Source organism: Eucalyptus grandis, chromosome 5 (assembly GCF_016545825.1).
Source record: "Eucalyptus grandis isolate ANBG69807.140 chromosome 5, ASM1654582v1, whole genome shotgun sequence".
Taxonomy (NCBI): Eukaryota; Viridiplantae; Streptophyta; class Magnoliopsida; order Myrtales; family Myrtaceae; genus Eucalyptus; species Eucalyptus grandis.
The window spans coordinates 49,460,990-49,486,689 of NC_052616.1; the positions used below are offsets into that span (position 1 = coordinate 49,460,990).

A 25,700-nucleotide genomic window follows, 5' to 3' on the forward strand; every position below is an offset into this window, starting at 1 on the left:
ATGGAAGACGGAAAATCTATCCTGTACCTTATTAGAACCCGGTTTCTTTTCATTCTCCTTCAAATCAGAAGCCGACAAGCAGCGAGTCTTAGATTCCGGGCCATGGTCTTTCGCTAGCAACCTCCTTGTGCTCCAGCCATGTGACCCTGACATTCCAGAAATGTGTTATGATTTCTCTCATTGTTCCTTTTGGGTTCAGCTGTTTGGCCTACCTTTTGGCAGAGTAACGACGGACGTTGTTAGAGAGGTAGCTTCAAAGATTGGCGAAGTCATTGATGTGAAGCTGGAAGCTAAAGGCAACAGTAAATATCGAGTTGGTAAAGCTAGGATCAATTTGAACTTAGCTAACCCTCTCAAAACTGGGGTCGTCATCAACTTAGGAAGGAAAAAATTATGGATTGAATTCAAATACGAGCGGTTGCCGCATTATTGCTATTCTTGTGGTAGAATTGGTCATAATGCTACCGCATGCAAAGAGATTACACATGAAACCACAAGACTGGAAGAGAGCTTACCAAGGAATTTCGGCAACTGGCTGCGAGCAGAGGTTCGAGAACTCAGCCCTTACGGTAAAATTTTTTATGGTAAACAGGCCCAACTCCTTGAAGACCAAGAAATGGCACCAGAACCTCCTCTTGTTGCAGAAACTTCTCATGCTCAGCCAGCAAAAAACACAACACCGCAACACCTGTTACCAACCCCTAGTCAACACCTATCGGAGGAGGCGCCAAAACAAAAGGATGACCATCTCATTTCCTCTCGAGCCCTAACTATTTTTGAAGGAAAAGGACCTCAAAAAAGAGGCAATAGCTGCTTAGAGACGGAATCCTCAATGACAATGGATAACGAACAATTAAAAGAAGCGGAAACAGAGAGGCGGGATCAGCCAATGGCTGAAAGAGCCCCAGCTAAAGGAAAAGCCAAATCTTCCAAGCTCCATTCATCAAAGAAAGGGAAGAGGTTTTGCCCATATGGGGCCCAATCATCAAAGACCTCATCCTCTGATAACCTACAATTAGTGGAGATCCCTATTACAGAGGAGGAGAAAACAACTCAATGGGCTTTGGTGGCTAGCCCTAATAAGCCACCGGGTCAACCATGAAGCTACTTAGTTGGAATTGTCAGGGGTTGGGCTCCCCCCTGACAATTCGGGCTTTGAAAGCCCTTGTAACTCAGGATAAGCCCAATATTATCTTTTTGATGGAAACTAAAAACCAAGAGCAGACGGTACAAAGACTAAGGAGGCGGCTGAAGCTCTCAAACAGTTTTCTGGTGCATCCAACAGGAACCTCAGGGGGCCTAGCTCTTTTCTGGGATGATCGGGTCACTATTTCCGTGGAATCGCATTCTAATTATCTTATTAATGTCCAGTGCCAACTTCATGACACTAGACAGCTTATGCGGATTACTTTCCTTCACGCTCCCAATGATTTTCGTGACAGAGTTTTACTATGGGATGAAATTCAACGAGAAAGTGCCTTCCATCATCTCCCTTGGCTTTGCATCGGGGATTTTAATGAAATTTTGTACCATTGGGAAAAGGTGGGTAAGAGGTTGGCAGAACACTTTCGCCTAACAGCATTCAGAGACTTCTTACATGCTTGCTCGTTGATGGATCTGGAAAGCAAAGGGTGCGCTTTTACTTGGACAAATAGAAGGTATGGAGACGATAATGTTAAAAAAAGGTTGGACAGAGCTCTTTGTACCATGGAATGGAGGATAACCTATCCAAATGCAGAAGTTACAGCCCTACCAGCTATTGGGTCCGACCACAGCCCGCTTATTTTGTCACTTGTACCCAATCAGGTTCGCAAACGAAAGAGTTTAAATATGAAGCTTATTGGACCGAAGATGAGGAGTGCAAGCGAATTGTCAAACGCACATGGGAGAATTCCCAAAGGAAAAATATGGCTGAGAAACTGCGCTTAGTGGCATCACAACTAGCTGCATGGAGCAAAAAAAGATTCCCCAATGCTTATAAGAAGATCGAAGAGCTGAAAAATGAACTTCAAATTCTAATGAATTCCCCTACATTGAGTTACGATCATCAAAGAATTCAACACATTTATAAAGAGATTGAATCTCTTTGGCGCCAGGAGAGATGTTCGAGTATGCGATCCAGAATTAAGTGGCTGAAATGGGGGGATAGGAATACAAAGTTTTTTCATGCTACAACCATACAACGGAGAAATAGGAATCGAATTTCGATGCTGCTGAATGCGGAAGGACAATGGGTAAGGAACGACGAAACTCTCAAGGAAATGACGGTGGATTTTTTCAAAAACCTCTATACATCAGGGGGTCCCAGGAACTTCCAGCCCATTTTAAATCAAATTCCAATGTCGGTTGATGCGGCTATGAACCTTAAACTCACTACACCAGTTACTATGGAAGAAGTTTCCGAAGCAACCAACCAGTTGGGAGCTATTAAAGCTCCTGGGCCGGATGGTCTGAATGGTCTTTTTTTCCAGCAGCATTGGCAAGACATTAAAGGAGACTTTCTTCGGGAAGTGCAACTTTTTTTCGAGACCGGAACCCTAAATCCAGCCCTCAATAAAACCCAAATCACTCTCATCCCCAAAACCAAAAACCCAGAAAAGCTAGAACAATTTCGGCCCATTAGCCTTTGCAACTTCGCATACAAGATCATCTCTAAAATCCTGATTCTTTAAGCTTCAAACATATAGATTTCCCACCTTTTTTTTTTCACGAATGGTACATGAAAATTCAACAAGCCATACACCACATTTTCCTTCATAGTATAAGCAAATAAAATAATCTTGAGAAAAAAAGATGACTTTCTATGCATGCTTGGTCTGGATACTTGACTCCTTTGAGCGCTTGTTAAATTCCTTTGACTATCGTGAGGCAAACCATCGAATTCCAATTCGTGACCTCCTTGACGAGATTTTATGTGATATCGAGGTTGAATTTGACAATTTGAAGAAAGGGGAAATTTAGCGTTGGATAGCTTCTTCTTTTTTTCTCTCTCTCTTTTTTCTTCTTTTCTAACTCGACGATGCAAGATTGATCTCGCTCTTGCTCCCTCTGCCTCCTTCCTTTGATTTTCCTCTATCGTCTCACCATTTCTTCATTGTTTCAGGTCATTCTAGCGCATGAGTAATGCCACGTCAATCCTATACAAAACCATTCAATAGCTGACACGTTTCACGTCTTCACCCACCTACAAGAAACCCTCCCATATCCTTTCTCTCTTCGATTATATGTTTTTACTTTTTTTCTCTTCATTTTCTTTTTTTCTTTTTTTTTTTTTTTATTTTTTTCTCTTCACCTTCTTCCTTTCGCTCTGCCGTGACAACAACAGAAGTACGTAAGGGTGAGCATCTGTTCAGGGTCAACCCTGGATCGACCCTAGACCAGCCCAACCTTATCGGTCCTGGTCCAGTTCCTAGGGAGACTGGGTCAGTCCTTGATCCTAAGCATTGTGCGAGTTGGTCCTCAGTTTTGGGAGTTTAGGGTCAGTCCAACTCGGACTAACCCCGACTATATATATTATATCGAATGTATTATTTTTAATTTTTTTATATAGAGAAAACCTTAAAATAAATGGCGTCATTAACATAAAACAACTCTTTAATAAGGAGTTCAAGTTTTTACATTGTTCTTTAATAACTTAGATTTTTAATGTCTTTTACGGTATCAATAGTCATAATTTATGGAGGAAAATGTTTTTATGAGCAAGTCTTACGGCGTCCAAAAGGGCATAAACAACTCTTTACAGTATTCTCCTCTAATACTCGTTCTCTTCTGTCTTATTTGTCCTCTTAGTTTTCAATTTGCCAAAATCGAAAGAAATAACTTCTCCGCTTGCCACTCAACACTCGTCTCACTAGCTTTGGGTCACTTGTGCCGCTCGTCGCTCGATGCTCACTTGGCTTGCTCATCGCTTGACACTCGATGCTCACTTTGTTCAACGCTTACCCCACTCGACCCTCACCGCTTGCCTTTCTTAGCTGACCTTGCTTATTATCAAACCCATTGAGTTGGTTCGGTCCTCGGTTGCCTTTTCAAGGAATACAAAAAATGAAATAACAAAATTAATGGTTATACCCAAGTTGACCTTCGAATCGGACCGAACCCATTGGGTTGGTTCGGTCCTCAATTGCTTTTCTAAGGAGTACAAATAATGAAATAAAAATTTATCAGTTGGTATCGGGTTGACCCTGGAACCGGATTGAACCCACTAGGTCGATTCGGTCATCGGTCCCAAGCTCAATAGGATCAATCCTTGGTCCCAAAAATTGAGGACCAACCCTGTGCGGGTTGGTCCTACGGTTAGGGGGTGGATCGGCCCAACCTGGACCATGCTCACCCCTAAACGTACATCAACTTTAACCCTCGTGAATCGCCTTCCACCACTGCCTCACCACCGTCTCGATCCTCCGTCGTTCAGGCTCGAGCCCTAGATGTTGAATCTAAGAGGTCAACAGAGGCAGCGGGTGAGGCGGTACCGCGGCTTGTCCACAGGGCGAGGGGCCTTGACCTCCACCGGCGCAAGGGGCGAGGGAGGAGTTGGACAGGGAGGAGGCAAGCGGCAGCGATGGAGGCTGGAGAAGAAGCGGGCGATGCGCCGGAGGTGGGCGGGTCCGAGCTAGGGATGGCAAAGTAAGCCATTGGCTTTCTTCCTGAATGGCCAATTGGTATATTTGTCCAAGCGGCAATACCGGATCCATCACCAAGGTTTGAGATTGGAACATCAAGAAAAATTCATTCAAAATCAAAAGGAATCTTGTTGCTTTCTCTCTTTCTTTCATCACTTTGTACTGCTGTAGAGTTGTCTTGGTTCCCTCGAGCTTCTCCTCTACTGCCCCCAGTTCATTCCAAAGAGCTAATAGCTTTTTGAAGCACGTTTTTGAAGCATGTCATAATAGACATGTTTCCTTGCTTCAGATTGAGAGTGCCTGGGTGAGCGAGAAAATTTTTGCTTGGTCTAACTTCTCACACATCTCATTTATGTTGTCCCACATGATTTTTGAGTCCTCTATGGGAGGTAAGCCGGCTGCAACTTCAAGGGAAACACAATGTCCGATCCACGTTCTCACTAGATGATTACATTTTCTCCATTACCGTATCATCCTTTCATATGTTGAGGTCGGAATGGTCCCATTGATAAGACCATCTTTATCCTTCGTAATGAGAGCTCGCTAAAGCTCTCATGCCCAAGTCAAGTAATTTTCCGATCCGGTTAACTGATGGGTGGTTAGTCGAATTTCTGGTACATCAGCGATGGAGACAAATAGGGGGTCGCTGGGCTCTAGGTGACCAGTCATGGCTTAGATCGAATATGGCAAGAACCCAGGCGGCGGAAATGGGTAGGGATTTTCTCCCATACCCAGATTACTCGACTTAGTTTTTTGCCCCGCACTGTGAAAACCTGCATTCAAATCTCTCGACCCAATCGATCACCTCGCATTGAAGGATCCCGTCCCAATGGTTGGCCTTGCCTCGTTCATGGCTCGCAAGCCACCATTAGACCGGGCACTATTTTCGTGGCTTTGATTTCCTGGCCATAAGGTGTTTGGGCTTGGCCCATAATATCAAGGATTAGGCTACATCTGAACGGGCAGCCACTGGAATGTTTGGCCGATAAAGGGTTGCCCCAAATTTGGCTGGGCCTAAGATGGTGGCCATTGCATATGTTGGGCCCGAATCGGCTACTCTTGGCTTCCAACGACTCTACTAGGTGGGTTTAAGGCAAGATCTTGAATGTTCGGAGCTTCTGGCATTATCTCTTCTTGGATATGTTCTTTAGAAGTTGATGGCTGATTTTGGGTCATTGTGATGGTTAAAAAAAAAAAAAGCTCTCCTTTTCTTGCTTGTTTTTGTGGTTTCAAGAAACTGATTCCTACACCGGAATGCTAACATTTTTTTTCAAGTTAGTATGTCCTTTGCTGCAAGAACAAGGAAGACCTACAGGCAATCAATTGATAAAGGGGCGGAAGCTAAATTAAGAGTACAATTGCTGTAATACCATGAAAGGAATTGAGGAAGACAAAGGAAAAGCAAGAAGAACATATTTTAGGGGAAGATTTTCTATATTTCTTTCATTAATTACTAAAGTGTACAAAGCTCTATAATTATAGTACATGATGTCTACAGATGAAGGGAAAGAAAATATCCCAAGAATCAAATCCAATCTTTGATTGATATAATAAATCAATTTGAATATGAATGGATATCGCACATCTCGAGCATATCTTCCAACAAGTTGGCTCTTTCAAGCCTAGCTTTTTTGTAACGCTTGCAAGCATTATTTAGTGTACGTTGTGCTGCAATACTATCATCCCAAGTAGCAGGAATTGTTGGGTATGTGACCATTTACTCTAATATCACTTGTTAGGTACGCGGAAGCGTTGAGGTGGTACATGAGAAAATTGTAATAAACAACTAAAAACACACTCGATATGGTATTTCAGAGTGAATATGGTATTACAGGCTCATTTTTATATGGAGTTACATTAGATATATGATTGTTATTGTGTTTCTCAATGAATACCTTGATAAAGAAGTCTATGTGGAATAACCCAAAGGTTTTGCGGTGGATGATTCAGGTAAGCTTGTGTGTAAACTAAAAACCCTTATTTATGGCCTTAAGAGAGTTTGTAGATCAGACGATGCTTGAAGTTTTATAATGTTATCACTTCATTGAGTTTTGCTGAAAATAAAGTAAATCAGTGTATATACTATAAGGTCAACGGGAGAAAATTTAGTTTTCTCAAATTCCATGTAAATAATAACTTACTTGCGATAGCATCAATGGATTACTGCATAAGATAAAATAAATATTGTCGATGATTTTTGACTTGAAAGACCCTGGTCAAGTACCTTTTGTCCTTGGCATTGAGATCTATAGAGATCGTTCTTAGCATATGTTAGATTTATCTCAGATTGCATATGTTGATTGTATTTTGAAAATATTCAATAAGCCTAGAGTTGCTGCTATTGTTAGAGCTGATAGATTGAATATCTGGTATTGTCCTTATTCAAATTTTTGGAAAATCCAAATAAAGGATACACTTTATGCTAGTGTATTAGCAAAAGGTGCAATGTTAGGACAAAGCAATAAATAGAAATCTATGTTATCCTTTATCATATAATCAGAGTTTATAACATGTATTTTAGCTATTACTCAGGATTTTTAACTTCGGAACCTCATTAAAGAGTTGATCATATTTGATATTATGAATAGACTTATACGGTTGTATCGAGATAATAACTCTTCAGTGTTGTTTGTCAACAACAATAAGGGTCTCGAGAGGTCTAGGATTATGATGGTCAAGTTTCTGACCATAAAGAAACAATACAGAATGGTGACATTACAGTATAGCATATTTCCACATATGATGTGGTTGTAGACCCACTAAATTAAAGATTTTCGCCCTTGTGTACTTGAACGACATGTCGTGAACATGGGCTAAGGAGCATCATTGGATGATGTCGTTTTAGTGGGAGCTGTTTTGATTTTGCTCTAATAAAGTTTATATATGTTGCACATTCAATAAAGTGTTTATGAATGTGTGGTCACCATATTGAATTGATTATATGTAATGAAAATCTCAAGGTATTGTGTAAGCCTTGAGTGAAGGCTGGAGGCATCTGGTTATCAGCCTTGAACATATGTCTTGATTACACATAAAGAAAGGTTAAACATAAAGCTAAAACATATGTGGGTTCATTAGAACCATAAGGATATTCTCTAGTGGCACATCCGGTTTTCTATACTACTTAAGGTAAGAGAATAGTGACCGATAAGGGAGATAACACATAAGGTATTACTCTTTATGAGATGTTATCCGTTTGCCACACAACCATATTGAATCCATATCAATAAAGTTGAAAACATTCGTAACCATGGAAGGCTCTGTATGAATATATGCAGTTACTGCCATGATTCAATGTTGGAGACTTTATGGGATAGGATTGGCTATTAAGAATTGCCACTAGACCAACATAAAGGTGTACACATAAAGTATAATCTCAATTAATATAGCCCAAGTGGGAGAATGTAAGAATTTTCCTTATGTGGACTACATTAATTGAGATTGTAATTACCGTTTTACGAGCTTAGTCTAATAAGGTGAGGCATAAGGTTTTCTTAATGGTCGAATATGGGCCTGGCATTGTGTGGGCCGAGTTGGGCCCGACCTGTGATGAGAGGGCCCGTCCAAAACTCTATAAATAGCGCTAAGGTCCCTCCTCTAACCCTCATTCTTCCAGAAACTCTCTCACCTCACATAAGGCAAACCGTGAGTGGCGATCTCATCGAGCCAAGAGCCGAGGGTCATAGAGGAGAAGAACCCGAGCGTCGGCTCATCATTTAAGCATTGGATCGTCGTCATTCCACATAAAGAACGATGGATTCCACATAAGGTACACAAATCTTCATATTCTCCTCCTACATATTCAGTTTTCTAGCTATGCCAATCCTGCTAAGCCTCCTCGGCGGCCAACAGGGATGCCATGATCGAGAACAGTGAAAAAATAATATCAACAGACACAAACGGTTTACTTTCACTTGCTCTGTAATAGGATGAACACCCAGACAAAAGTAGAACAAAAGGAAAGAACAGTTCTTTTCACCGAGGAACTTCATCAGTTCCTCAAGGTGCATCACATAAAAGGTCATTAGCTGAATACTGTTTGAGAGTGCATTTGTAATCCCATGTAGAATATTTATTAGTCTAACTACAGAGAGGTTAAATAAACCAAGTGCAGATCTAACCAGGGAGCTCTGCATCTAGAAACACCAACAATCAATCAATAGTGGCCCCCCTAACGACGTAAATGCAATGGTCAGTAACCCCAAAAGACATCAACAAAGAAAAGCCAGCCCTTCTTGTTTAGTATCCTGTCCTTTGAAAATCCTGAATCAGCATAGAAAAACTCGGATGTTTTCATCAGGTTCAAGGACTTGTATCGGAAGCAACAAGCTTGTAGATATGCATGGACATTGACAAACACAAGTAAACAAGCATTCGCAACAACCACCTGGTAACACCACTACAAGGTTCACTACTTGTGACCAGTATTTAAAAAAACAAAGAGCTTCCCTCCTAATGCTTCATCAAAATCCGATCTTTACCGTCTCAAAAGGTCAGATGGGTCTCTACATGGTTTAGCGAGGAAAGAAACAAGGATAGCTCAAACCTTGTCAGTTCTTGATAGCCACCACCTTATTCATCTAAAGCCATGTTAGTAAGGAATTTCACATGCCAAGGAAGGGCCAAAGGCAGCAGAGCGAATGCTTAAACCGCAAGGCAATGTCAATGGAGGTTTCAGGTTCCAAGTTCAACCAAGACAAAGAGCTTTTGAGCTTTTGAGCTTGAGTTGAGGCAAAGGAAAGAGAGGTCCAATATCTCAAGAGCTTCAAACAAGGTGCAACAATCCTGAAGAAAATATTGGCTAGTGCTCCAATGTGGCAAATGAGAAGGAACCTCAAATTGCGCCACATGTCCAACGTGGGCCCACATTGTCAGGCCAGTTTCCCCTACTTTTCTCTCTCCTATATCCCCACTTTTCTCTCTCCCTCCCTATCTGACTCCTCCCATGCCCCTTGCGTCGGTGGAGGTCAAGGCCACTCGCCGCGTCAACAAGCGACATTGCCGCCTCACCCGCTGCCTCCGTCGACCGCTTAGATCCAAAATCCGAGGCTCGGGCCCGACGATGGAGGACTGGGATGGCGGTGAGGCAGTGGTGGAAGGTGATTGAAGGGGGTTGAAGTTGATGGCGAGTCTGAGTTAACATACATCTATTTTCGTCACAACGGAGTGAAGGGAAGAAGGTGAAGAGAAAAAAAAAAAAAGAAAAAAAAAAAGTAAAAACATATAATCGAAGAGAGAAAGGATGGGGGGTTTATGGTGGGTGGGTCCGAACATCACACGTATCGACTATTGAATGGTTTTGTACAGGATTGACGTGGCATTACTCGTGCATTGGACTGATATGAAACAACAAAGAAATGGTAAGATGATGGAGGAAAATCAAAGGAACTAGGCGGAGGGAGCAAGAGCGAGATCGATCTTGGATCGTCAAGTTAGAAAAGAAATAGTCCTCTGATGCTAAATTTCCCTTTCTTCAAAATATCAAATTTCATCTCGATATCATATGAAATCTTATGAAGAGAGGTCGCAAATTTGAACTCAATGATTTGCCTCACTACTGTCGAAGGAGTTTTCCTCTAGACCCGGTAACAGGCGCTCCAAGGGGCCAAGTATCAAGACCAAGCATGCATAGAAAGTGATCTTTTTTTTCTCAAGGTTATTTTATTCGCTTATACTGTCAAAGAAAGTATGATGTACAGCTTGCTAAAACTTCACGTACCATTCATGAAAAAAAAAAAAAAAAAAAAGTGGGAAATCTCTCTTTGTTTGAAGCTTAAAGAATCAGGTCAAGGCTGAACAAATTATATTTGGTTAGCCTATATTTAAATTTCACGTAATTGACAAAAATAAAATAAAAGATCTTGAAATCAAATGAAATATAATTATCGAATTGCAATTTAAAAAAAAAAAATCACGCGAGGAAGGAAAAGTCCATGTTTGCAAACGTTTGCGCTCTCGTGTTTCGCCTTCCGCACGCGAAGGTCTAGAGGGCGGCGCCCAGGGCGCGAAGAGACCATTAAACCCTCAGCTCTTCACCTCGGCCAAGAAGTCAATGGGAGGGTAATTATGGGATTTCTACCTCCTTATTGCCTAACCCCCCAACCAAAATCACGAGGTCAAAAGTGAGGGAGACAATGTTTGACGGCGGCTCTTGGTTGGAATCCAAGAAAAAGATATTCGGTTTGCCAATGAGAGAAGACACTTCATTCCAACGAATCTTGTTACTTAATAATAATTTTAAATAAATACATCCAGAAAAGTAAGGTATCAATTGAGAATCCGCGTATCTACCACACTGTCGAACAAATATCAACCCAAACTTAGAAAGATTTGACCAAATATAATCATATATTGCAACTTATCATCAAGTGAAAAGATTCATAAGAATTTAAAAAAAAAAAAAAAAAAAGTGCAACCGTGGGACAAACAATATGATGAACTTTTGTGTTATGCATTGCAATAAATTTCATCATCGATTACTAAACAAAAATAGAAGACGAAAATCCGATTGCAACTCCATAGTTAGATGGAGCTTTCAGACTCACGTGAAGGCAAAGAGGAGACACTAGGAAGCTTCCCACAATCATATTCTGTAATACCATTCACTACTCTACCCAAGAGGAGCCCATAGAATATGACATCTCTTAGGAACCTCATGAACCGACTAGACTCATCTTGTTGCACCCATCCCGACAAGTACGATGCTGTGACCAGTGTCGCTGCCCTCAATCTCCTCTCCTTTGCGTGCCTCTCTATAGCAAATCCAATGTCTCTGGTCATCAGTTTGCCGTGCTTGGCAATTGAGTCCCCAAGGTGCCTACCCAATGCCACCACGTCCTCGAGAGCCGAACATCCTCCTTGGCCCAAGTCGGGAGTCATTGGCTGCATAGCATCTCCAGCCACCGTGACGCTTGATCGGAATAGGTTTCCGAATAGGATGTCCCAAGGATATCGGAACATCAGAGGCGCCCATGTCAAACTCGAAAGATCGGAGTGCTTGACGACATCGAGGAACACGGGTGGGAAGTCCTTCGCCAAATTTTCCATCACCTCCCTTTGTATCATTTCTGGATCTACTCCTTTTTCCACACCTTTATGAATGCAAGCGTTAGGGATCGAGGAGGATTAGTAAGCTAGTATTGAAAGAGCCATCGTGGTTGGGAATCTCAGCGGAAGATATAATGTAGTATACATGGTACCTTTAGGAGGACACGTGGCCCCCAAGAACCAATACACTTCCTTATCATTGAGAGCAATAAAACCTGCCCTCTTGCCCACATCCACAAATTGTTGAATCGAATGGCCATGATCAAAACCATGACCTTCTGGGAACACGGACAATCCGCGCACTGCCGACCGGCCTGAATAGACTGGCAAGCGAAGTCCAAGCCAACGGGCCACGATAGAGTGCACGCCATCGCATCCTATAACAACCTACATGTATAATACTTTCAGTGTGGATAAGCTAAAGTCAATAAGTTATCTCATGATATTTGAAACCAAAAGAAGGTTCTCTAGAAATTGTAGGGAACCTTAGACTTTATGATGGTCCCATCATCGAGCATGACAATACAAGTGGACAAGCCGTGTTCTACTTGGGTTTCGATGGAAGTTATCTTGGAAGAGAATCGAATGCTATTTGGAGGAAGCTCCTCCGCCAGAACTTCCAACAAGACTTTTCGGTGGACCGCTCTTGGTTGGGCTCCATTCTGCTCAATCCAGATGGAATGATTTTCTATGCTTGGAATACGAAATGACATGCATAAAATAATAACATTGTTGTGGGAGAAAAAAAAAACAGTTGAAGTATAAGATAAACAGGACAAGAAAATAAATTGAATATTGAATTTACGTGACTTGGTCAATGAGATCTACTCCACACGAAAAAATGGCACAAGACCCACTAACGAAAATTATAATTACAATTGAGTTATTTAAACACTCTCATTGGTCTCTCAATGGGGGTTGCTCTTCACGAAAAAGACCCCTTCTTATATAGAAAAGAATTAGATCCAAAATAGGAAATTTCTTGTGAAATTTTACTTAATCTAGGAAACCTAGTTGGATCGAGTTCTCTTTATGGGTCTCAAATTCTAGACATATTTTCAACAACATAATAGAATAAATTACCCAATTCTATCTAACAAAAGGAGTATTATATTTTCAAACTCTATTATTGATGATCTTCTTAAAAGATGAGTTGTCAAAATAAGGGCTAATAGTCTCATTCATGGTATATTTCTGACGGTCATTTGTATCATTTTGTGCAAAATAAAACATATAGTAACCAATTACAAGAAATTAACCAGTCTGAAACATTAAACAGTAAATTAGCATATATGAGAGGAAATTTGAGATTCACCTGTTGCCTGGATAATGCACTTCTTGAATCGATTTAGTCTTGACATTAGTTATGTATCCCCTGACCAAGTACAAATATATATATATATATATATATATATATAAGTAAAATTATTTTTTTCATCTTTGAGAAATTGTAGGACAGATCAAGGTCCAGCATCCTGGATCAATAACCGATTTAAGAAGCTCCCAAAACACCGAGAGCATCGAGCGAACAAGGACCTCGCCTTTCCATAGGAGCGTACAGGGCAGCGAGCTTGTCCGAAACGCCGAGTGCATCGAGCGCAACCCATGCATTTGCGAAGAGACCGAGAGCCGCACCGGTCGTTCGGAGCTCCTTCGATCTCTCAAGGACGAGGGCTCGGACACCGACCTTCTTAAGGGCCACTGCCGTCGCCAGACCTGCGATGCCGGCACCGACTATCACCACCTCCTCCATGGTCGTGTTCTACTTCGAGCTTGTTGAGTGTGCGCACGTGTGCTTTTGGGATAAGGAGTCTCTTATCTTGCGGTCCCTATTTATGGAGTGGCAAACTTGTCGTCTTTTGATAGCCACGTCCCTGCTTACGAATGCTACAGAAGCATCGTTGAATGAAAATTACAGCCACAGAATGGGGGGCAATAATTGAATGCAACGTGAGCCATTTCCAGAAAATTTAGGTTTTTATTTCAAAAGGAGTGAAATTAAAATTTCCAACCTGAATATAGACTTTTCAAATTCATTTGTTTTTCCAGATTCTCTTCGGTTCTTTTCTTTACTTTATTAAGCTTTCGCTATTCTAAGGTGGATTTGAACTTGCTTTGTTGGGTTTAGCCTTGTGACATCCATAAGTTTAAAACGTGTACCTTTTTAAGCTGTAAATTGTCTGATTGACAGTAAGATTTTTCATATTTGCCAATTTTGAGCTTGGTCTTTATTAAGGAGTCTTACGTGAGGGGGCTGGCTTTCATTTAACAATTTTTTAGTGACATTTTGGATACTTCAGTTGCAGCAACTTTTTTTGGGTGAAAATTCCAGCAGCAACGTCAGTGTTTGCGTCAAATGCCCAGATTGACCAAATGTCCTCTGTTGACCACTCTTTACGATCGACTAGTCGTCCTCTATCATATCCACTAGATTTTCACGATATTACGAAACCTCCTAACGTAACACATATCCGCTAGTCAACTCAATTAATCATAATTCTCAAGTGGGCATCAATATAGCCTTTTAAAACAATAGGATATTTGTCTTCTTACATAACATGGTCTTTACTTTTTTTTAGATAATCTAACACTTTCAACAGTGCAGTCAAATGCTGGTGACCAGGATTACCTATACATTTACTCAATATTCCTATTGAGTATGCTAAATTTAGTCTAGTGCAATTCGTGATATACAGAATGTTGTCGATTACTTGAAAATACTCTAGTTGCCTAATATTGTTTTTAGTATTCTTTCTAAAAGTTATGTGTGGAATATAAGGATTATCTAAATATTTGATTAGAACCTTTTAACCTCTCAATTCATTTTCAATGTAATGAGATTGTGTTAAACCTAGACCATCGTGATTCCAACACTTTTTTCATATCGAACCACAGTATTAGACTTTTCGTTGATGCAAAAAAATTATGCATGGTCAAAATATAGTCAAATCTAGATTAAAAAAAATACACAAATATCAATCTTAAATTTTTTTACCAATTAGATGGTTTTCATCACCTGTACAGCAACAACACACAAGATGTACAAATAGTAGAGAGCTATAGAGAAAGACAAACTGAAATTGTAAAAAGATCGTAAGCTTTTGTTCAATATTATTATCTTGCCACACTTATGCAGACAACCATCTTTATTTATCGTCAATGGATTTTAGATTGATAGTGAAGTTTCAAGAAAGATGGATATGAAGCTATCTCAACCCTCTTTAAATACAGATAGATCAATGAGCAAGGTAATATTTTTCAATTTTGGAAGATCGTGAAGTACCAACTTTTTAAGACTTTGAAGTGTTCTTGGGTCCATACAAGATTTGTCGAATACAATGAAGATATCCTCAATTTCGTAGCACTTTTCGACATTCAAACGAGAAAGTTGGATAGTTGCTCAGTCAAACCATTTGAAAATATGTTTGAAAATATATTTTTTGACCGATAAAAATTTTCCCAAACTTAGGTAAAAAAAAGCATTTTTTAAACAATCGGGTTAGGAGCTTTTTGTAGGGGTAAAAATCAAGAGATGTTGAACGGGAAAGTTAGGCCCAGCCAAATGTGGTCAACTTTGGGTAAAAAATAGATAAATATTATTTTAATTTTACCAAATTAAATAATTTAACCGGCCATCCGACCGCTCATGAAGTTGTCGAGGACTTGGCGATACAGCATGTTCCTATACATTTTTTAAAATCTCTGCATGTCCCTAACATTTTTCTTGGATAAAGCTAAATTTCTGATGTCCTTTCAATTCTCTCTCTAGCTATTGAAATATCGGCAAGAGATTCACATTGATTCTACAATTTAACTTGGCATGGATGATGGTCGAGGAGGTCGTCAAGCAACTGCAGGCGAACATGGGATCGAGCTAAATTTCTAATGTCCTTTCAATTCTCTCTCTAGCAATTGAAATATCAGCAAGAAATTCACATTGATTCTACAATTTAGCTCGGCATGGACGATGGTCGAGGAGGTCGTCAAGCAACCGTGGGCGAACATGGGATCGATCTCATGAGGCGGTGCTTATTGGCTACAATGTCGGAAGATACGAAGGCAGCACCAAAATGGATTGAGCTGTAGCATCTTCAGAGTCGCACACTTTGCCAGAGAATATGACGGGGCGTGCCGACCCTGCATCATCTCTATTGGCCCGTAACAGCACGGGCAAGGCAGATGCAGATGCTTCAAGAGCACGAGTGGAGATAGCTCCACGCCATGCTGGACCAAACTCAACTACACCGCCTCGAGGACCTCATCAACACAGTGATGCCGAAAGTGGAAATGATCCGGCAATGCTAATCGGAGAGCACCGGTGGTTTCAGGACCTGATGTTTTGAAAATGGGTGTTCTGATGGATGCCTCATCATTCAGTTCCAAAGGGCAGGGATTGTACGGACCGATCCCCATTAAGAAATTCTTGTACGGACCTTCTTTGGTCTGAGAACCAGGTCCTGTACTTTGTTCGGGAGGATTCGTTCCAAACAACTAATGTTCTGAAAGAAGCCTTGTCTTTGGCCCATCTTGCCTTCTAGTTTCCTCCTATTTTTGAGAAACTTCATGTTGAATGACAAGTCGGTTGTTATAGAAAGCAGGTCCTAAAAAAAAGGTAAGGTTGGGTTCGGGTTTTCACATTTATCCAGCAGACGAGCTCATTATCTTATCAGATTTGCTTTGCTTCTAAGCTCTGTCGAGTGGGAATTGGATTCAAGCAGAGGGAAGCCGACCCTTCTTGGAGATCAAATTTGACCGTCGGAACCATCGGAATTCCAAAAATAATAATTGATGATCACTTCAGTTGCATCCTCGCCAATATGGTTGCTTTTGAAGAGTGTCGTGGCCAAATGCACAGGCACAATATTGCCTATGCTGCGCTCATGAGATGCCCCATTCACACGGCCAATGATGAACAACTTTGCTTTTGAAGAGTCGTGGTCAAATGGCCAAGCACAATACTGCCTATGATACGTTCATGAGATGTCCCATTCCCACAGCCAATGATGCATGACTGTAAAGCCGTCTCGCATTACGGCTTGAGCAACGAGGATGTTGCATGCTTCTTCTTCAATAATGACAGCAGGACGCTGATTTTGACCTCAAAAGTAGCTATCTAGCGTGGCACTTTGCAATTTTAAACAAATTCCATAAATATGAACGGGCTTATTGTTACTGCACACGACTCTGCTTTTCATGGAGTTTGGGACACTTGGAGTGCCATAACTTGGCACGAAAGAACACTTAAGTGCCATAACTTTAAAATTGTACACTTAAGTGCCAATATCGGAGTAAAATGGGACACTTAAGTGCCACTCCATCGAAAATCCGGCCAAATGGCTGACGTGGCCATTTTCCGGCAAGTTTGGTCCAAAACGGCGACGTTTTGCACGCTGACGTGGCGGAGAAAATGCAAAAAATGACGCCGTTTCGTGTCTACATGTAAATAATAATATAAAAATTAATTAAATTAGATTTAAATTAATTTTATTTAAAATATTCAAAAAAAAAAAATTAAAAAAATTTAAAAATTAAGAAAATTTAAAAAATTTCAAAAATTAAGAAAATTTCAAAAATTAAAAAAGGGGGGTTCGAACGGGCGGCTGAGGGCCGAGCCCTCGCCGCCACCGCCTCCCCGCCATCGCCAAGAAGGGCCGGCAACGGAGGGGGAGGGTCGGCCGGGGTCACGACCCCGGAATGCGAGCCGATCGGCGAGGGCCGCGACCCTCGCCCCGATCTATGCGAGGGCTCGCGGGCCCTCGCCGCCGGCCGGCCGCCGACCCTCCCCACTCCGTCTCCGGCCCTTCTCGGCGGGGGCGGCGAGGGCCCGCGAGCCCTCGTCGGATCTAGGGCGAGGGTCGCGGCCCGCGCCCGGATCTAGGGTGAGGGTCGTGGCCCTCTCCCGATCCGGCGAGGGCTCGCGGGCCCTCGCCGCCTCCCCGCCGCCGCCGAGAAGGGCCGACGACGGAGTGGGGAGTGGGGAGGGTCGCCGGGGGCCGGCGACCCGGCCGTCCACTGCCCTCCCGTCGCCGCCCTTCCCCGCGACGGCGAGGAGGCGGCGGCGGCAAGGGCTCAACCCTCGCCGCCCCTTTTTTTTTTTTTTAATTTTCTTAATTTTTTAATTTTCTTAATTTTTAAAATTTTTAAAATTTTTCTTAATTTTTTAAATTTTTTGAATATTTTAAATAAAATTAATTTTAAATCTAATTTAATTAATTTTTATATTATTATTTACACGTAGACACGAAACGGCGTCGCTTTTGCATTTTCTCCGCCACATCAGCGTGCAAAACGACGCCGTTTTGGACCAAACTCGCCGGAAAGTCGCCACGTCAGCCATTTGGCTGGATTTTCGCCAGAGTGGCACTTAAGTGTCCCATTTAACTTCAAAACTAGCACTCAAGTGTACCATTTTAATGTTATGGCACTTAAGTATCCCTCCATGCCAAGTTATGGCACTTGGGCTGTTCTTTACTCGCTTTTCATGATAATGACAGCCCATGGTCGTGAAAGGAATTGAGGAAGACAAAGGAAGAGCAAGAAGAATAGATTTTAGGGGAAGATTTTCTGTATCTCTTTCAGTAATCACTAAAGTGTATAGAGCTCTATAATTATAGTACATGATGTATACAAACGTAGGGAAAGAAAATATCCCAAGAATCAAATGTAATATTTGATTGATATAATAAATCAGTCACATCTCGAGCATATCTTCTAACACTCTCCCTCAAGCTGGTGGCTTGTAGATGTCCAAGACACCTAACTTACTTAATAGATATGCGTGTTGTCTATAACATAGGGGTTTGGTGAAAACATCTGCCAGTTGTTTTGTGGTTCCAATCTGATTTGTCTCAATTATTCCTTTTTGAATCTTGTCTCGAGTAAAATGGCAATCCATTTCTATATGTTTCGTTCTTTCATGCACTATAGGATTTGCTGCAAGTTTGATAGCTACATCATTGTCACAAAATAACTTGGTTGGTCCTTTTACTTGCACCCCAGAATCTCGAAGTAAACCTCGTATCCACACTATCTCACAAGTGGTCTTTGCCATGGCTCGATATTCTGCTTCAGCTGAAGATAGTGAGATGGTTGGTTGTTTTTTTGTTTTTCACAAAAGTAGAGATTCCCCCAGTTTAATGCAAAAACCTGTGATAGACTTTCGGCGCATAAGATAAGTAGCATAATCTGCATCACGATAAGCTGTCATTTCCATGTTGCATTTCATGGAAAGAAGTGTCCCAAATCCTAGGCATTTCTTCAAGTACTTTACGACCTTTGGAGCGGCATTCATATGGGACTGCTTTGGACTATGCATGAACTAACTAAGAGTTTGGACTACGCAACATATATCAAGTCTAGTCATGGTCAAATATATAAGTTTTCCAATGAGCTTCCAATAACTCGACGGATCTCGAAGTATAGGATCATCATCTTGAGATATTCCCACATCATAATCTGTCGTAGTTAACTTTGTGTTTTGCTTAATTGGAATAATAGCCGGTTTGCATCTTGATAGACTTTCTTTAGATACAATCTCTAGTACAAACTTTTGTTGGCTGAGAGGAATCCCTTGACTCCTTAAAGCTCTTTGTGGCAATTATGTCATTTCCCATAATAAGTATACCATCAAAATATATCATCAAGAAGATGGATGACATACATTTTGTCCATGTGAATAAGGCATAATCATATCTGGATTGGCCGAAACCTGCAGCCACAAGAGCATTGGCAAATTTGGCATACCATTGCCAAGAGGCCTCTTTGAGGCCATAAAGGGATTTCGGAGACGACATACCCTATTCTCCCCTTGTCTCTGTAATCTTTGAGGAAGTTCCATATAAATTTCCCCATCCAAATCACCATGAAGGAAAGCATTATTGACATCCACTTGGTGTAATTCCCAATCATGAAGAGTTGCAACTGATAAGAAAGAACAAACTGTGACATCCTTGGCCACTAGAGAAAAGGTATTATGATAGTCAAAACCTCCTCGTTGTGTGAAACATTTAGCCACCAATCGAGTTTTGTAACATTCAATAGAGCCATCTACTTGATACTTGATTTTGTACACCCACTTGCATCCAATTGGCTTTCGGTGAGTGCTCCCATGTTTGATTTTCTACTAAGGCCTATAATTCAGCTTCCATAGCTTTTTTCCATCGTGGATCGGTGGATGCCTCATCATAATTAGAGGGTTCTTGTTCTTCTGATATACAGCCAATGCAACACCTATGTTCTAGAGAAAGTTGATCGAAAGAAACATAGGATAAGATTAGGTAATTAATACTTGGTGAGTTGAATGCAGCACAGACATAGTCTTTAGTCCATGTTGGTGGACGTGTGGGGCACCCAGAACACCATGGAGGATCCTGCATCGATGGAGAGGATGATGGTTCATCATTAGAAGACCTTGGTAAAGAACTGGAAGCTTCTTCAATGGGCATATTAGTAGTTGCTTGTTCTAATGTTGAAACAGAAGCAATATTCTCATCTGGAATTGGAGCGGGTGCTGAAGGCATAGTCAGAACATACTTTGAATCTGCAGATAGTGCATCCTCAAATAAAAATTGATGAGAATCCCCCCGGTTGCTTGAATCTTGACAGCAGATTTTCATGAAACAGGAAGATGTCCTCATGGAAAGAAATGTCCCTGCTTACGAAGAATTCACCTGTGGAAGGCTCAAAGACATGGTATCCTTTCTTTAAATTTGGATATCTCATAAATATACTACTCTGGGTGTGGGGACCCATTTCTTCTATCGAGGATTCGAGTGGGCATGCGATTGATCAAGTAAGTAGCCGTGACCACACAATCTCCCTAAAAGGTTTCTGGAATGGAGGCTTGGAATTTCAGTGCACATGCAACTTCCAAAAATGGCAATGTTTGTGTTCCACTATCCCATTTTACTGCGAGGTGTAGGTCCAGGAACTCTCATGTAGGATGCCATGAGATGAGAAAATAGAGGGACAATGATTGTTGAAAAATTATTTCCCATTATCAATGTGAATGCGCTAAATAGAATTTCCCAAATTGGTTCTTTGATAAGGAAATGAATAATATTAAATGGGAGAAAGCTTGATGTTTTGACTGCATCAAGATAACCCATGTGGCACGGGAGTAATCGTCCACAATTGTCAGGAAAAAACAAGACACATCATGATGTGTTGTGTGATAAGATCCCCGAATATCAACATGAATTAATGAAAAAAAAATCACTAGCACGAGTCTTGCTAAATGGAAATGGAACATGTGACTACTTTGCAAGCGGACAAATATGGCATTGAGGATAAGAAAATAAAGCACTATGGCCCATTCTAGAATGTATAAGAAAATTTCTATCATTGGTAGTCAAGTTACACAATGATTGTTTATTCAAGGAAATGCAAGACAAATCTAAAGTGCTTGGAAAGCTAATCCAAAAAAATAGCCCTTCAGAGAGACTACCCAAGCCCATTAATTTACTAGTCGAAAGGGCCTGAAAGAAATAAGTATCAAAATCAAAGAGGACCAGGCATGAATTTATTTTTTTTTTTTTTTGGCAAACTTTAGATATGGAAATAAGGTTGAATTGGAATTCGGGGACATAAAGGACATTTTGTAGAGTGATTTGGGAACTGAGATTTAATGTGCCCATCATTGTGACATGAGTAACATTTCCATTTGGCAGTCGCACAAAAATAGGCAAATGTAATTATTCATGGATAACGGAAAATAAAATTTTATCGCAAATAATGTGATCACTAGCTTCTAAATCAATTATCCAAGCATTTCTCGAAATAGAATTTATCAAGCAATGAGAAATACTTGAGAAATTTCCCCTTTTGTTGGAAGTGCCCAAATTCTATAATGCTTGCATAAGCTACTGATATTGTCCATACATGATGGGCTAATTAGCATTTGGACCAGTTGACCTAGTGACCTGGTAAGCAGCTAAAATTTCTTTTTCCTTCTTTCCCTTCTCTCTAGGTTTACCATGCAATTTCCAGCAATTATCGATAGTGTGATGCGGACGTTTGCAATATTCACAAAATAATTTACCTTTTCCCTTTGAGTTCTACCTAAAATTCTTGGATGACGTCGCAAAGATCTAGCCATTGGATGCCTTAATTCTGCTGCCATATCTACTATCCTATTCTGGAGAAGGATCGCCAACCATAAGCAGTCTAATCTTTAGGTGCGATCTGAGCTGTCCATGGCTTGCCTTTTATGGGTTCTTGTTTCAGCAAACCCTAATGCCGCACCCTTTCTTTCATTTAGGTTTTTGCACACAACCTCTCTCCATTCACGGCGAGCTGCGAGCACGATCCTATCGGCTCCTTTTGCATACTCCGACGAAGTAAGCCATTGGCTTTCTTCCTGAACGGACAACTGGTATATTTGTCTGAGCGGCAATACCGAATCCATCACCAAGGTTTGAAATTGGAACGTCAAGAAAAATTCATTCAAAATCAAAAGGAATCTTGTTGCCTTCTCTCTTTCTTTCATCGCTTTGTACTGCTATAGAATTGTCTTGGTTCCCTCGAGCTTCTCCTCTGCTACCTCCAGTTCATTCCAAAGAGATAATAGCTTTTTGAAGCATGTCGTAATAGACATGTTTCCTTGCTTCAGATATGAGAGTGCTTGGGTGAGAGAGAAGATTTTTACTTGGTCTAACTTCCCACACATCTCATTTATGTCATCCCACATGATTTTTGAGTCCTCTGTGGGAGGTAAGCAGCAAGGACGTCGCAGGGCGCGAAGGGCGTGACCAGAAGATGGACTAGGCTTATCAGAGACTGCAGTTGCAGCAGCGGTTCGCGTGTGAGGATGCGGAGGCAACGACTCTACGACAGTGAGAAGCAGCGGCGGGTTGTCATCCGGAGGCAAGAGGTGCGGTGCAGCAGCTTACGTTGGACTCGGGTAGTCGGCATAGCAAGCGAAGCAGCGACTCGTCGCGAGTGGCTCGGTCATAGTAGCAACAAGCTTCACCGTTAGCAAGGAAAGAACGCCCGTCGACCAGTAGGAAGAGGTGCCGGGGAAGGGGATAACAGCAGGACCGTCATAGCCATCGTCCTGGAAGAAAACGGCCAGGGGTGTCTCGGTCGAGGGGCTGGCCGACAACCTCACTTCCACTCTCTCTCCAATCACGTCTCGGCACAATCTATTTCGGCTCCGTTTATAGAAAATGCGGCATTTTTGGAAAATATTTTTAGAAAATTAGTTGTAAAAAATGTAAATATTTTTCAGTGTTCAGATGAAATATGAAAATGAAGCGAAAGATATTTTACGTTATTTGGTAAATAAAATCTTTTTGCTATACACTCATTTTCAATAATTATTATATTTTTATTTTTATTTTGTTAAAAATGTAAATATTTTTTTGTTATCTTTTATCTTTAAAAATCGATTTTTATTTCTTTAAAGAAAGTGGTTATTAATTTTCTTTCTTTCTTTTTCTTTTCTTTGTTTTCTTCTTCTTCTTTAGTCGATCTTCGGCCCCATCGATGGCTAGCGACTAGCCACAAGCAAACCTCCAGCTCATTGGCTAGCATGAGGCTCACCCACCTCTAGTGAGCTCAGGCTCGCCACTCACTAGATGCATTAAAGCCAAGGCTCGCTCGATCGGCAAGTGAGAGCCTTTGGCTCATCGATTTGGCAAGGCTTGAGGCAAGCAAGCTCAAGGCTCGCCAAATCGATAAGCAGAGTCTCGCCACAAGCTCGAGCTCACCGATTACAGGCCTTTCCAAATTTGGGAGCTTTGAGATTGCCAGCCTCAAGCCTTGTTAGATTGGCAAGCCTTGAGCTTGACACTTGTGATCGCCGATCTAGCAAGTGACGAGCCTAAGCTTGCATGTGGCTAGTGATTGGCCAAGAAAGAAGAAAAGGAAAACAAAGGAGAGAAAACGAAAAAAAGAAAAGAAAAAAAATAATTTGAATATTTTAAAATATATATATAAAGAAGTGAAGGTTTGTAGGGGCGCAAGATAAAAGAGAGCAAGTGGGAAAAATGTTTTCCACTTTTCGAAAATAAATAACATTTTTCCTTTTTTAGAAGACTTTTTTTTTTTTTTTTTGCCTTATTGGAATATGTTTTCACCAAACAATTCATTTTCCTTAAAACGAATGCCGGAAAATCTAGAAAATGTAAACGAACTAAGCCTAAATTTTATTTTATTTACCTTCTTTTTACTCATGACCATGGACTTGTGAGATTTTCCTTGACAACGCACTCTTTCTTGTTTTAAAATAAGAAATATATTACTCAATATGGCCCTCGTTGACTAATCATCTCCTTGCAATCTATATATAATCTATATATATTTTCCTTGCATGGAGAGACAAACTTGCAAATCTTCCTTTTTTTTTGTCCTTTATTTCTTTCCCGCAACTAAAGGATTTGGCCTCCCTCATATATCATTCGCATGTCAATTCTAAATCCTTGTGCACATAATTTCAGCCATCAAAGAAATAATGGGCTTGGTCAATTTCTCTCTCATCATGGGCTTAATCCAACTTCCAAAATTAAAGCCTAGAACCATTAATTCAAACTTATCCGCTAGTCCAACACAAATGCAATGGTCAAAAATTATAAACTAAACAATAAATACTCCTAAAACTATGTCCTATGCAATTTAATTATAATATTTTTGTTTAGGCATTAAAAAATAATTCCTTAGTTTCTATGCAATAATGGATGACTGGGTTGCCACAATGACTTCTACTACTAAGTTGAGTAACTAAAAAGAGATTGTAACTAAAATTAGGGACATGATAGTTAGGAGATAACAACAAAGATCGAGAATCAATACGTAAAAAGGTTTTATCAACTTAAAAGGCAATAAATGACCACTACCAACTAAGACTTTTGTCAAATCATAAAAGGGTCTAGAATTTAGAATTATAAGATACCACGTTGGATCATAGGTTTCACTAATCAAGAAAGTTGAGAAGGAGTTCGACAAATCGGTGTGTCCTACCCCATTATAGATCAAACAAGTAAGATGAGACCTAGATCCAAGATTGCCTCCCTGTGTGAATGGGGGATGATAGGGCTTCGAACCACCACGAGATCAACTAGAGAAGATGGAGGAATGATCAGCAACAAGGGTCAATACTGATTGTGAACAAAACCGATCATTGGAAAATCACCAACTCGGTTGACCACTCAAAAACCATTCACCTTTCCTGTCCGTATATTTGGCCTCTAGAATTATGTCCACCTTGAGATCCTCAAAACAAGGGGTTAAATGAAGTGGCGTGACTAATCAAAGCATGATAAATATCGGATAAAGATGATGCATTCAAATTTCCAGGAAAATCATTCCTCTTAGATGAGAACGAAGAAGAATTATAGAGCCATTTGTGACCATGGTGAAAAAAGGATCATGCTCACACGGAGCAGTTGATTACATTGAGAGAGCTCGCAATTGACTTAAGATGTCAAAAATAATCAGACATGGACTAATCGGGTTTCTTGACATTGTTATGAAAGTCAAGCTTTTGTCCAATTTCCCTAGCCGCCCAGCATTCAATAAAGTGCTGTCCTAGAGCAGCCCGAATCTCCAAAATGTCCAAAGGTCATGAACTTCATAGAAAATCTCGATTATGAGAGTCGAATTGATCAAACTACAAACACATTGATTTGTCATGACTCAAGTGGAATAGGAGGTATTAACCACCACAGTCCCATTATGGTCATTGATAAGCTTCAACTGACATGGAAAGAGCATCCACTTAGACCATCAAATAATTGCAAATTAGAATAGCTTCGAATTGATATTTCCATAAATTGAGATTTCCACAAAAGGTAATTTTCAGCATCGAGTTTGATGGAGTCAAGACTTGTGATGGTGAGAAGAATGAGAGATGGTGAGGATGATTGCATAGTTGTGATTTGAGCGGCAACAGCAAGATCGGAGCAATGGAGAAGAGGAAGAAGAGGTGAAAAGGGACGCAATGTTATTAAGAGGTCATGGGAAATTGGGATTAACAAAAAAAGAAGATGATAGGTAAAGAGATATTAGAGAAAAATAACAATCTGGAGATGTATT

The 25,700-nt window shown here is 40.8% G+C and overlaps 1 protein-coding gene and 1 pseudogene across 1 annotated transcript; both read right to left on the minus strand.

Annotated features, from left to right (window-relative positions):
• Nucleotides 1-25,700, minus strand: part of LOC104447285 — a 36,541-nt pseudogene that overhangs the window by 7,855 nt on the left and 2,986 nt on the right.
• Nucleotides 11,099-13,478, minus strand: LOC104447289 (monooxygenase 2). Its single transcript, XM_039312306.1, has 5 exons — nt 13,211-13,478; nt 12,985-13,044; nt 12,155-12,332; nt 11,822-12,056; nt 11,099-11,713 (listed from the first exon to the last, which is right to left on the minus strand). Exons 1-5 carry the CDS (start codon nt 13,420-13,422, stop codon nt 11,145-11,147), a joined length of 1,254 nt encoding a protein of 417 aa, XP_039168240.1. The 5' UTR covers nt 13,423-13,478; the 3' UTR covers nt 11,099-11,144.

Excerpts from the sequence above, each read along its gene's own strand:
- LOC104447289 (XM_039312306.1), bottom strand. The coding sequence starts at position 13,422 with ATGGAGGAGGTGGTGATAGTCGGTGCCGGCATCGCAGGTCTGGCGACG. Across the intron at positions 13,045-13,210 it reads CTGTACGCTCCTATGGAAAG|GGGATACATAACTAATGTCA; the intron begins GCGAGGTCCTTG and ends GTACTTGGTCAG. Across the intron at positions 11,714-11,821 it reads GGCCACGTGTCCTCCTAAAG|GTGTGGAAAAAGGAGTAGAT; the intron begins GTACCATGTATA and ends GCATTCATAAAG.